The 14560-nt window shown below is 47.0% G+C and overlaps 1 protein-coding gene across 1 annotated transcript in view; it reads right to left on the reverse strand.

Annotated features, from left to right (window-relative positions):
* STK32B (serine/threonine kinase 32B) overlaps positions 1 to 14560 on the reverse strand; it is a 361674-nt gene that overhangs the window by 229549 nt on the left and 117565 nt on the right. The window contains exon 3 of the mRNA XM_018049721.1: positions 8823 to 8974. Within this exon, the coding sequence (XP_017905210.1) occupies positions 8823 to 8974 (152 nt within the window). The remainder of the gene's footprint in view (positions 1 to 8822; positions 8975 to 14560) is intronic.

Below are 14560 nucleotides of genomic sequence, written 5' to 3' on the forward strand. Positions count from 1 at the left end.
TATCCCTTCTCCAGCAGATCTTCCTGACCCAGAAATCGAACCAGGGTCTCCTGCATTGCAGGCAGATTTCTAAATCTTCAACATGATAAAGGGACATTCCTGGTGGCTCAGATGGTAAAGCGTCTGCCTACAGTGAGGGAGACCCAGGTTCAATCCCTGGGTCGGGAAGATCTGGAGAAGGAAATGGCAACCCACTCTGGTATTTTTGCCTGAAAAATCCCATGGACAGAGGAGCCTGGTAGGCTACAGTCCATGGGGTCGCAAAGAGTCAGACACTACTGAGCGACTTCACTTTTCATGTTTAACTGCATCCCCTGTCTCCCACCAGAAACTTCATACACACAAACTGTTCATGGGATTTACAAGTTATTACCCACAGTTTTTCTCAAAAGGAACTGTAACAATGTATATATCTGGCTAACAAAAATATCATTTCCCTAGACTTTTCAGGTCCATATTTGATTTGGACTTCAGAAAACATGGAAAGGAGGGCAGTACTATACCCATTTTACAGATGAAGAAACTTAGGCTTTCAAGAATACTGTCCTAGGACAGTATTCCTTTGCCCAATATCTAATCACTATATTTCTTCTTTTTAATTTCTCTCAAGGCATCGCTCTCATTGCTCATTCACCTTCAGACTGTGAGGCTTATCCCTGAGCCTGGCTCCTAGAAGTTGAGCTTAGGAAAAGCAAATGTTAGACCTGGGCCTATCAGGGCTATTCTGAGCTGGCTCATACTGGCTCATGACAATTGCTGAATTTTCAGAAAATTTGCAAGCTGGCTGGCATACAATTAATTTGATATCAACCATTTCCTAGACTGTTATTGCTGCTATAATAGAGTACTATAGACTGGGGGCCTTATAAACAATGGAAATGCCTTTCTGAAAACTGTGCAGGCTGGAAATCCAAGATCAAGATCAAGGCGTGGGCAGATATGAGGTGTGGCAAGCATCAGCCTTCTGGCTCGTAGACAGTTGTCTTCTTGCTGTGTCTTCACATGGCAGAAGGGGAAGGAGTGAGTGAGGGAGCTCAGTGGGGGCACTTATAAGGGCATTAATCCCATTCATGAAAGCTCCACCCTCATGAATTAATCAACTCCCAAAGGCCCTCACCTCCTGACACCATCCCATTGTGGATTAGGCTTCAAACATAAATCCAGGGAAGACACATACACCCAAGTCTACAGCAGACCACGATGGGAATATTTACACCATGGGAATTGGCTGACACTACAAGTCAGGGTTTGCATGTGTCCCCTTGGTCTGCTGGTTGTTAACCATTTCCTGGTATATTGTTGTCTCTAATCCCAATGCCACCTCTTGTCAGCTACTTAATCTTGCACAAGGTATTTAACCCACCCATCCTCGGCTTCTCCAACTGTAAACTGAAGTCAAGAACATCCACCTTGCAAGATGGTTTGAACCAGTGAAGTTGCTCAGTCGTGTCCAAATCTTTGTGATCCCATGGACTGTAGCCTACCAGGCTCCTCCATCCATGGAATTTTCCAGGCAAGAGTACTGGAGTGGGCTGCCATTTCCTTCTCCAGGGCATCTTCCCAACCCAAGGATCGAACCCAGGTCTCCTGCATTGCAGGCAGACGCTTTACCATCTGAGCTACTAGGAAAGCCTTGTAAGATAGTTTAGATCAGGCTAAAATAGGAAAAGAGCCACATACCATGGATGACCCAAGTAGGGTAGTGTTACTAAGATTTTAAGACATGGATCTTAAGACCACTTGATAAAGTGTGGGAAGACTTTAATGAACACCAAGGACAAAGGAGAGTCCTAATTACAGAAAAACACAGGGGAAGCATAAGAAAGAGTCAGAGAAATGGGCACCAGAAGGTACTCTGTGGCGGGTTGGAAGGTGGGGAAGCAGAGGGCTCCAAAGACCACTGGCCAGTCCAAGGGAGTCCTGGCTTTCCCTCTGACCTTCTGCAAACTCCACGCCTTCCTGATTGATCGATGGACCACCCCTCTCCCCCCTACCCCCCGCATCACTCAAAAGAACTGCCTGACATAGGGCCCAATTCTACCCTGCCTCCAGCCTGGTTTTTCACAGAACAACTTCTGGCTCCACATCCCTCCCTTTCCACATTTCAGTGCTGACCCTCTGGATATCAGAATGGAGCTGGGATATTTTATAATCCCCACTTACTCCCTTAGGGATAACAAACCTATTCCACTTAAAAGTAAAATTTGGGAAATCTGACATCTTGAAAGCACACACCAAAGTGACCAGTAATACTGACAAATCCTTTAGTAGTAAAAGGTGAGACAAGAACCTGTACGTGTCAGCATCACCTCTTGCTCCCTTCTATTAAGGGAGTTGCCATGGCGATGGAGACTAAAGAAGATGCTGCTAATTGGAATTGAGGAAAATCCCATGAGCATTTCCCATCTCTGACCCCCAGGACGTGGTGGCCATTTGCTATCTGTATATTTTTTAAGTTTCCTGGGCCCCCAAAGGACAGTGACTACTTAAGGAAAAGAGCAGAGAAGCACAATCAACTATTGGTTTAAGGGTCTGTCCTCTCTCATCTGTAAGCTCTGTAAAGATCAGGAGTGACTGTCTTGCTCATTGTTCCATCACCAATGCCAGCACAGATGCTGCAGATCCTTAACAAACACTGAAAGAATTAATTTATTGAACACTGTGGATGCTGAGAATACAGAGGCGAATGAGACATGGCCCCAATCCCCAAGAGTCTCACACTAATGGAGGAAACAGATGTACAAGCAGATAAATGTGATTGAACTGCCTTGTTCTCAATAGAGTCCAGAAGGAAGCACTACCTGTCGCCACGTGGGCGGCAACCCTGAGGCAGCTCGGAGGAGAAGGTGGTTGCTGGCCTATGAACTCCAAGAGGGCAGGAGTCAGAAGGATCCTCTTCTTCTCTGGACCCTTAGAAATTAAGGCAGGGGCACTTCCCTAGTGGTCCAGTGGATAAGAGTCCACCTACCAATGCGGGGGACACGGGTTTGATCCCTGGTCTGGGAAGATTCCAGATGCGGTGGAGCAACTAAGGCCGTGTGCCACACCTACTGGGCCTGCACTCGAGAGCTCCCAAGCTGCAAGTGCTGAGCTCCTGGCCTGCAACTACTAAAGCCCACACACCTACAGCCTGTGCTCTGTTACAAGAGAAGCCACCATAATGAGAAACCCACACACTGCAACTAGAAAACAGTCCCCACTCATCACAACTAGAGAAAGCCCATGCATAGCAATGCTCAGTCATGTGCGACTCTTTGCTACCCCATGCACTGTAGCCCGCCAGGCTCCTCTGTCCATATCCATGGGGATTCTCCAAGCAAGAATACTGGAGAGGGTTGCCATGTCCTCCTCCAGGGGATCTTCCCAACCCAGGGATTGAACTCAGGTCTCCCACGTTGTAGGTGGATTCTTTACCATCTGAGTCACCAGGGAAGCCCAATGAAGACCCAGTGCAACTACAAGCAAAATTTAAAAAAAAAAAAAACAACAAAAAAACTCTTTTAAGAAATTAAGCCAGTGCCTGGTACCCAGGAAGAGTCAAATAAATGTCTATTTAATGAATGAATACTTGTAGGGGGAAGAGCAGAAGTTCTCACAGAGAAGAAAGGGGAATCGGTATTCCAGGCAGAAAGAACACCAAGCACAAAAGGCCTGGAGGGATCAAAACAACAAGATGAATGACAGGTTCCACTAATCACTTAGTGTGGCTGGAACAAAAATGCACTAAGACAGGGGCAGGCGTGGACGTCCAGAGGAGAGACTAACATAATATCAGAGGCCAGGTTATGAAGAAACATTTATTCTGTGGGCTTTGGGGAATCATCGCAGAATTCTAATCAGAGGTGGGGTGGGCTTAGATTTGCACTTTGATGAGACTTTCCCTGTGCTGTAGGCTAAATGTTTATATCCCCTTCTCCCAATTCATATGTTGAAACTCTAGTCCCCTGTGTGAGGGGGACAGAGTGGCTGGGGGATAATCAGGTCATGAGGATGGAGCCCTTGTGATGGTATTAGTGCCCTTATAAGTAGAGGCAAGAGAGCTCTCTCCCTCTGTCTCTCTCCCCCAGCCCAAGGGGAGGGCACAGCAGGAGGATAGCCATCTCTGCACCAGGAAAAGGGTCTTCATCAGAACTTGACCATGCTGGCCCCTCCATCTCAGCCTGCAGAACTATGGGAAACAAATGTCTATTATTTAAGCCACCCGTCTACGGTAATCTGTTATGGCAGCCTGAGCTGAACAAGACAACTTGCATATGGCAAACTGGTGATGACTAAGTGCTGAAATGCCAGTTGGGAGGTTGTAGCAATAGCCAAGATCAAAGACGGTCATTTTTATGAAAATGAAGCTGCTCAGTAACTGGCGATTCTTCATACGGGGCTTTGGTGTGTGCATGCTCAGCCTCTTCAGTCGTGTCCGACTCTTTGTGACCCCGTGGTCTGAAGTTCACCAGGTTCCTCTGTCCATGGGATTTTCCAGGCAAGAATACTGGAATGGGCTTCACGCTATCCTCCAGGAGATATTCCCGACCCAAGGATCAACCCGTGTCTCAGTGTCTCCTGCACTGCAGGCAGATTCTTTACCACGGAGCCCATCAGGGAAACCCTGTACAGGTCTTTGTCCTTCATCGGAGGTTCCCTAAGGGACTTCCTGTCTCTGTCCTCTCTACAACCTTCTTTCCTGCTCCCTGCTTCAGACAGATCAGCTCTACCTTTCAACACCTTATGTAGTTTTACTCGAATCAAAGGTCTCAATGCCAAAGAAAAACTAGCCACTAATTTAAGTGGCTCTTTCCTGGCTTCCAGTGGCCTGTTAGAGACCTGTGTCATGATTTAGCCATTAACTACTCAGGGAAGGCTCTAGAAACAATACTTGCTATGAGAACTGTTTACATTAATTGCAGGTATCTGTTCTCATCCTGTCCTGCCAGGTATCCATCCCTCCATCCCCACAGTTACTTCAACAGCCAATGGGGCAGGGGAGGCACCTGCCCAGCTGAAAATAGAACATTTAACAGTCTAGTAAATGTAGTCAATCTGGTAAGTAGAATTGGACTTTGAAAATACAGTCTGAAAATACATACAAACAACCTCCCCGCTACCATTTATCAAGACAAAAGTCTTTAGTACTGAAAACTCAACCCATCTTCTAATAGTCAGCAAGCATGTCCTCATGTTCACGCTGGATAAGGATAGAATTGGTCCAGCCAGCCCAAAGCTGACCTGAAGGACAAGTGCTAGTCCTACCAACAGCAGTGGAGGTCCCTGAACCAGCAGCCACCTCGAGCCCAGGACTGTGGGGATGCTTGTACGCATTAATATTGTCCTGTTTGGTCTTTACAGCAACCCTGTGATGTGATCACCTTTTCACTTCCATTTTCCAAAGAAGGAAACTGAGATGCAGAAGGGAGACTCAAATCACTCTCAAGGCATCTGTACTAGGCTGCCATAACAAAACCACCACCTGGGAGACTGAAGCAGTGAAAGTATATTCTCACACAATTCTGGAGGTTGGAAGCCCAAGATTAGGGTCCAAGATCAGGACACAGGCATGGTCGTGTTCCGGTGAGGGCTCTCTTCTTGGTTTGCAGGCAGCCCCCTTCCTGCTCTGTCCTCACATGGCAGAGATTTGAACTCTCTCCATCTTCTTATAAGGCTACCATCCTTTTGGATTAGCAGTGGTAGTTGCTTAATCATGTCCAACTCTTTGTGACTCCATGGACTGTAGCCTACCAGGGTCCTCTGTCCATGGAATTCTCCAAGCAAGAATACTAGAATGGGTTGCCATTCCCTTCTCCAGGGGCTCTTCCTGACCCAGGGATCGAATTCAGGTTTCCTGCATTGCAGACAGATTCTTTTCCATCCGAGCCACCAGGGAAGCAGACAGGTAAAGATCACATTGGATTAGGGTTCCACCCTAATGACCTCGTTTAACCTTAATAGCCACCAAAAGGTCCTATCTCCAGATACAGTCACATTGGGAGTTAGGGTATCAATATATGAATTTTTGTGGGGCAGGGAGAGGGTGGGGAGGAAACACAATTCAGTCCATAGCAACCTCTTCACCTACAAGAGGCAGAGCCGTTATTAGAACCTGGGAGATCGGAACTCAGAGCCCGAGTGTTGGAACTCTCTGCCTCATCTCTCCCCTCCCCTCCTCTCCCACGCCCTGCCTCTCCAGGGCTCCTGTTGCTGCACAGCTCCTCTGTTTGGGGTGGGATAGTTCATCGCCTTTTTCCTTTGCTCCAGTTGTCTTAAGCCCCAGAGAGCAGAACAGCTTTGCTTCAGAACAGGTGAAAATATTGCACTTGACAACTCAACCTGGATCGTCACAGGCTTGGGAACACCCATCATTCATTCTCTAGAGGCCAAACTGTCGTGAAAACTAATCAGCGCCTGGTCTTTGCCTCTGCCAGTTATAGAGCATGTCAGCAAAAGAGAGGAATGAGAAGGGGCGCAGTCAGGCGCTCCAAGGCCACGGTAATTCACCCTCCGTGTAATGAGATGAAAAGCTGACGTGTAATTAATTCAAAGCCATGGCGTCCTTATGAGCCCGACAAGTGATTCCACACCACGCCCCCTGCTAGCAGGATGACAGGGCAGCAAACAGAAGCCTTGCAGGAGGCGCTCCGTGCAGGAAGGGGGAGCGGTGGGCAAAGAAGGGAAGGGCCAGGGCCTTCTCACAGCAGCAGTGGTAGAAGGGTTGCAAGTGTGGGCCATGAAGTCAGACTGTCTGGATTCAAGTCCCATCTCATCCGTCTACTAGTGATGTGACTCAATTACTCCATCTGCAAAATGGGGACAATTCACTCAATGCCAGCCCCTGTATGCTGGCTGTTGTCCTATACTACTGTATTTTCAAGATACGGTACTATAAGATTAAAAATGTTTTCTTTACTTTTGTGGCTTTTTTAAATAAATAATTTGTGTGTAAAGTACTTTAGACCTATTACAGTACAGTATTATACAGCTGATTGTGTTAGTTGGGTACCCAGGCTAACTTTGTTGGACTTACGAACAAACTGGACTTACGAATGCATTCTAGGAAAGATATTCATTCATATGCAGGGACTTACTATAAAAAAAGAATTACACTCCAGAATGCAGCCTCATGGTGGTAGGATTCTAGATAACTATTTCCTTTTTGTTGTTCTTGTTTAGTTTCTGAATCCTGTCTGACTCTTTGCAACCCCATGGACTGTAGCCCACCAGACTCCTCTGTCTGTGGGATTTTTCCAGGCAAGAATACTGGAGTGGGTTGCTCTTTCCTCCTCCAGGGGATCTTCACAACCCAGGGATCGAGTCCACGTCTCTTGCAGTGGCAGGTGGATTCTTTACCACTGAGTCACTGGGGAAGCCCTATTGCCTTCTTATGTACATCATTTTCTGCATTGTGCAAGGAACCTATACTGCTTTTCTGATCAGAAATGGTGCAGCCACTGTGCAAAATAGTCTGGAGGTTCCTCAAAAAATTAAAAATATAACTACCATATGATCCAGCTACCCCATTCCTGGGTATTTATCCAAAGAACACAAAAATACTCATTCAAAAGATATTTGTACAACTATGTTATAATAGCCAAGATATGGTAATAACTTAACAGCCCATCAACAGACGAATGAGTGGAGTAGATGTGGTGTGTATAATATACATATATATATATATATATACTGATTACTACGCTGCCATAAAAATACAGATGAAATTTTGCCATTTGCAACAACATGGATGGACTTTGAGGGTATTATGTTAAAAGAAACAGATCAGATGGAGAAAGACAAACGCTGTATGATTTTACTCACACATGGCATATAAAAAACAAAAAATACATGAACAAACCAGATCAATCAAACACATACATGCTGAGAACACAGTGGTTATCAGAGAGAAAGGGGCGGGGTCAGGGAAGTGTGAAATGATGAAAGGGGATCATCTGTATGGTGACGAATGGAGGCTTAATTTTTGGTGATGAGCACACTGGAGTATATACAGAAATAGAATGTTGTACACAAGAAACAAATATAGTATTAATAAACCAAATGTCCCCTCAATAAAAGGTAAATTAGAAAATTTATCTTGGGTGGCAATTAAAACATGTAGCGGTTTTATTTCCCCCCAAATAACTGAAGTACCTGTGTGGCTGGAGACATGACAGACACACACTTGTTACCAGTCTCTAATGTATGACATTTCCCCACAGAAATGCCCATCTGAGGCATTTGGTAGGAGGAAGCTGGGCGGACTGGGCGGTAGAAGTCTCAGGACGAGGAGACTTCACATGCAAAGGCACAGAGGCAGGGAAACCACCAGCAAAGTGGCAAATCAAGAGCCAGCAGTGCAACAGAGAGAGTTTCAGCACGGGGATGGAACTGGGCCCTGATGGCCAGATTCAGAAGTTGGAATTCAGCATATCCACAGCGGGCAGCCATCCAGAGTGGAGTGAAACATCAGCTCCCAGAAGTCCTTCTTGCCATCAACATCATGCGGGTGATTTTCGACAAATTCCCTTGGAAGACTCCCACTTGACATCCTCTTAAAATATTTTACCTGCATTCTCAAACATACAACAACCTTCTCTTCTAAATCAATTTCAATTCCGATTCACCAGGTAAGAGAATAGAATGAAAATTAAGCCTGTGCTTAATGATTTCATCAGAAACTGACAATAGTCATTGGAAAGCGTACACAGTGATATATTCAAAAGAACATCCGAACCCAGAAAATTCCATTTCCTCTCTGAACAATGCAGGATTCCTGCTGCAGAGCTGTCTGCATTTGGCTACACCATGAGGCGTTCACAGCAGCCCTGGAGGGACTCACTCACCAAAGATTGACCAGGAAAGGATGCTCCAGGCCCTGCATGATCTGGAGTTCCCGGAAGACGTTGCGCACCTCATCCCTCTCGATGCACTTCTGCTTGTTCATGTACTTCATCGCATACATTTTCTTGGTGTCTCGCTTCTGCACGATACACACCTGTGTGACAGCCAAAGGGGACAGCGTTCAGACCAACATTTCAAAGGAACAAATAGGGAAAGCCCCTCACTGCCTCCCCACTTCTGGGTTCAAGGCTCGATTCTGAAATCCTGATGGGCAAGCAGCCCTGGCTATGCCACAGTCCCTCCACATCAGCACCATGGAAGAGCTGCTGATCAGGTATTGACACTAAGTACTGTCCATACAGGGATTCCTTGGTGACTCAGCCGCAAAGAATCCGCCTGCGAGTGCAGGAGACATGGGCTTGATCCCTGATCTGGAAAGATCCCTGGGAGTGAAAATGAAAGTTGCTCAGTCCTGTCTGACTCTGCGACCCCATGGACTATACAGTCCAGGGAACTCTCCAGGCCAGAATACTGGAGTGGGTAGCCTTTCCCTTCTCCAGGGGATCTTCCCAACTCAGGGATCAAACCCAGGTCTCCCGTATTGCAGGTGGATTCTTTACCAGCTGAGCCACAAGGGAAGCCCAAGAATACCGGAGTGGTAGCCTATCCCTTCTCCAGTGGATCTTCCCAACCCAGGAATGAAATCGGGGTCTCCTGTATTGCAGGCAAATTCTTTACCAACTGAGCTATCAAGGAAGCCCTCCCCTGGAGAAGGAAATGGCAATCCACTCCAGTATCCTTGCCTAGAAAATCCCATGGACAGAGGAGCCTGGTGGGCTACAGTCTGTGAGGTCGCAAAGAGTCAGACACAATTTAGTGGCTAAACAGCACAACCGCCTTCAGCTGCAAGGAAACTGCAGCTGAGTGTGCTAATTAGAGTTCAACAAGCTTCTCAGTGTCAAATCCACAACAGTCTGACTTTGGAGCAACTCCCTAACTCACAAGGGGCTGCAGTGGGAGGAGGGACCTGCTGTCAAAGAAGGCTGTCTGGAGGCGCTAATGCCAGAGGGGAGTCATGAAAGGCTGGCAAGATGGCAAAGCCAAAAGAAGAGACTTTCAAGGAAAAGGAAAGATATAAAGGAGGACATGGAGCCTTAGGACCCCCAGCAAGGAGTACAGTGTCACTGAAAAAAATTAGCAGGAAGAACAGGTACCGTGTTCCCAACATCCTGATGGGGTTTTGCCTTCCTTTCCCCAGTTGCCACATCAAAGGACCACAGACTGGGGGGCTCAACACAGGAGACATTTACTGTCTCACAGCTCTGGAGGCTAGAAGCTCCAAATTAAAGTGCTGACAGGGCCGTACCCCCTGCAGGCTCTCAGAGAGAATCTTTCTTGGCCTCTTCTAATTTCTGAAGGTTGTTACCAATCCTGCATGCTCCTTGCTAGCAGCTAAGTAAGTCAGTAAGTGTTAGTCGCTTAGTCGTGCCCAACTCTTTGCGACCCCATAGACTGCAACCCACCAGGCTCCTCTGTCTATGAGATATTCCAGGCCAGGATACTGGAGTGGGTTGCCATTTCCTTCTCCAGGGGATCTTCCTAACCCAGGGATCGATCCCGGGTCTCCTGCACTGCAGGCAGATTCCTTACCAACTGAGCTACAAGGGAAGCCCTTGCCAGCAGCTACATCATGTAAATTTTGGGGTGGGGTGACACTGTTCAACTCAGTAGAGTAACTCCTCTTATCCCCGTCACTTGACAGATAAAGGAAGAGATGCACAGAAAGATTAGACCTTCTTCACACCTTGGGACTCAAACTCAGGCTCTCTGCCCCTCCAGCCAGTGCTTTTCACCAACGACGCTCCTCCCGGGAAACAGGGCTGTGATAGACAACACCAGGGATGTGGTCGCCAGCCTGGGAGTTCAGGGTTTTCTCCAGGCAGCCCAAGTTGCTCTTCTATTGGAACTTGGGACCCTTTTGGCCCCAACAGGCTGTGAATCTGAGGCGGATACAAGACGGTGGGGGCTTTCCTGGTGGCTCAGTGGTAAAGAATCTATCTGCCAATGTAGGAGATCTGGGTTCAATCCTTAGTCCAGGAAGATCCCCCATGCCATGGAGCAACTAAGCCTGTGTGCCACAACTACTGAGTCTATGCTCTAGAGCCCAGGAACCGAAACAACGGAAGCCCCTACACTCCAGAGCTGGTGCTCGGCAACAAGAGAAGCCACCGCAAGGAGAAGCATGTGCCCCTCAACTAGACTGGCCCCGACTCGCTGCAAGTTGAGAAAAGCCTGCACAGCAACAAGGACCTAGCAGAGCCCATTAAAACAAAAAATAAAAAAAGAATGCTGGACAAAAGCCTGAATTCCGATTCCCACTTTGGTTCTTGCTGCCTTTCTGAGCTTCTGTCTCAGCATCTGTCTGAACTGAGTTATCAAAGCCCACCCTGCCCCACTGGGATGAAACTAAATGAGACTGAGGATGTGAGAGAGCCTGGCTGCATCTGAGGGATGATAAATGTCATGTGAATCTTAATGTCTTAAACAGCACATTTCATGAAACCTCCAAATGGGTGTTTTTCTAGGCAGTACAATCAGTGGCACGAAGTTGTTGTTGTTCAATTGCTCAGTCGTGTCTGACTCTTTGTGACCCCGTGGACTGCAGCACACCAGGCTTCCCTGTCCTTCACTATCTCTTTGAGTTTGCTCAAACTCATGTCCATAGAGTCGGTGATGCCATCCAACCATCTCATCCTCTGTTGTCCCCTTCTCCTCCTGCCTTCAATCTTTCCCAGCATCTGGGTCTTTTCCAGTGAGTCAGCTCTTTGCATCAGGTGACCAAACTATTGGAGTTTAAGCTTCAGCATCAGTCCTTCCAATGAATATTAAGTGTTGATTTCCTTTAAGATGGCCTGGTTTGATCTCCTTGCCGGCCAAGAGACTCTCAAGAGTCTTCTCCAACACCACAGTTCAAAAGCATCAGTTATTTGGTGCTTATCCTTCTTTATGGTCCAACTCTCACATCCATATGTGACTACTGGAAAAACCATAACTCTGACTATACGCACCTTTGTTGGCAAAATGATGCCTCTGCTTTTTAATACACTACCTAGGTTTGTCTAGGTTTTCCTTCCAAGGAGCAAACGTCTTTTAATTTTATGACTGCAGTGACCATACACAGTGATTTTGGAGCCCAAGAAAATAAAGTCTGTCACTGTTTCCATTGTTTCTCCATCTATTTGCCATGAAGTGATGGGACTGGATGCCATGATCTTACTTTTCTGAATGTTGAGTTTTAAGTCAGCGTTTCACTGTCCTCTTTCATCTTCATCAAGAGGCTCTTTAGTGGCATGAGGTTGAAGGCTCACAAACTTTACCAACAAACTTTAAGTTTGTATAAAACCACAGGAGGCAAAGGGGTGATATACAAAAGCCCTGTGGGGCTCTGGTTCACAGGGCTCTGAGACCCTTCTACAGCCCTGAGATCCACATCTGCAGGCAGACACGTGGTGGGTGGATCATTCTAGTAATTAGGGTTTCCCATCTCTGTCACTCTTCATTTGCCTTCTCAGAAAAGGTGTGGGACGGACACGGCTTCTGCCAGGGCTGGGAGCCCTGAAGCCCAGTCAGCTGCATCATCTCGGAAAGCTGAGGCTGTGATTCCATGGGGTCTGGGCAACACCCATGTGAGAGGAAGAGCCCCTACCCCCCCTACCCTGTCCCCAGCTCTCGTTGGTATAATTGATGGTGGGCGAAGGTGCTGAGAGATGGCTCTCACCTCCCGGGGAAGGGGGGAAGTTGACACTCACTGCAGCTCAGAGACAGCTCAGGAGCTAGGAGAGACTTTTCAAAATGAGATTCAAATTCGAGCTTTCAAAGCTGAGCTCATGAGTTGCATAGGGCTTGGACATCTGACTTTGGGTACCAGATAAGGAGGGAGGCTGATACATGATGTTGCCTGGAGGGGTTGAGCATCTCAGCCTCCTGGGCTCAGGACAGGTGTTCCAGAGGAAATGTCAGCCCTCCTCACCAACAGTCAGCTCTGCTGAGGTGCTGGGAAACTTCCAAACAGAGGTGGTGGATCCCAGGTGGCCCCAGCATTCCTCAGCAGGGCAGCACAGACGCCCTCCCACCAGAAACCACAATTAATGAGGCAGACTACATGCAGTTTGGCCAGAGCCACTCCAGCTGCTGACTGGCAGTTAACAACCCTCATTAGTCTAATTCAGTTAGGAATTGATTTATCATTTATTAATTACAATTTATTGGAGCAAATAAATAAATGCTAGTGAGCATGGATTTCAGGCGACTTGTCGTAAGAAAGACATGTGGCCAGCATACTGTGCATCAGAAATCTGGGAACTGATCCCAGTTTGGCAGAGAAGGGGGACTGCTGGGTATTGAGAACCTCCATCACACTGGCATCCAGTAGTCCCCAGTGGACTGCTCATTCACAGCACTGATGACCTCAGTCTGCAGCACCCTTAGAGGTCTGGGAGGGTCCTAGGATGGTGTATTTTGTAAAAAGCTTCCCAGGGGAGTCTGACGCTCAGGCCAGCTGAGAATCACTTTGCTGGACTCTTCAGGAAAGTCCTTGTCTGGCTGCATCCTTAGTAACCTTTATGGTCAGGACTGTGAACCCCACTCTTCAGCTCAGGCAAGCCTGGCTCTGGGGACACAGATGACCCAAGAATCAGAGAAACCAGAGCTGTGCTGGGAACCCAGGACTGTGCAGGTGCAAAGGCTGGTGCTGCCCTTCCGTGGACCAGCCTGGATGCTTCTTACATGATTCAGTTGACCTTTGCGGTGCTGCCCACCCCATCCTCAGCTTGAGTGTACTTAGCAAATCCTGTTGATTGATGGACAGCTGTAGTGTAACATTTAAAGACACTGGTTATGCTTGCAGGAGCAAGAATCTGAGGGGGCGGGGAACTAAATCGGGGAAAAGTGAAAAAAGACAGAATTAAGGTCAATATGCCAGCAAATTTGGAAAACTCAGCAGCGGGCACAGGACTGGAAAAGGTCACTTTTCATTCCAATCCCAAGGAAAGGCAATGCCAAAGAATGCTCAAACTACCACACAATTGTACTCATCTCACACGCTAGTAAAGTAATGGTCAAAATTCTGCAAGCCAGGCTTCAGCAGTATATGAACCATGAACTTCCAGATGTTCAAGCTGGTTTTAGAAAAGGCAGAGGAACCAGAGATCAAATTGACAACATCCGCTGGATCATGGAAAAAGCAAGAGAATTCCAGAAAAACATCTATTTTTGCTTTATTGACTATGCCAAAGCCTTTGACTATGTGGATCACAATAAACAGTGGAAAATACTGAAAGAGATGGGAATACCAGACCACCTGACCTGCCTCTTGAGAAATCTGTATGCAGATCAGGAAGCAACAGTTAGAACTGGACATGGAACAGACTGGTTCCAAATAGGAAAAGGAGCTCGTCAAGGCTGTATATTGTCACCCTGCTTATTTAACTTATATGCAGAGTACATCATGAGAAACGCTGGGCTGGAAGAAGCACAAGCTGGAATCAAGATTGCTGGGAGAAATATCAATAATCTCAGATATGCAGATAATACTATCCTTATGGCAGAAAGTGAAGAGGAACTAAAAAGCCTCTTGATGAAGGTGAAAGAGGAGAGTGAAAAAGTTGGCTTAAAGCTCAACATTCAGAAAACGAAGATCATGGCATCTGGTCCCATCACTTCATGGGAAATAAATGGGGAA

The sequence above is a fragment of the Capra hircus genome, chromosome 6 (genome assembly GCF_001704415.2).
Source record: "Capra hircus breed San Clemente chromosome 6, ASM170441v1, whole genome shotgun sequence".
Classification (NCBI taxonomy): domain Eukaryota; kingdom Metazoa; phylum Chordata; class Mammalia; order Artiodactyla; family Bovidae; genus Capra; species Capra hircus.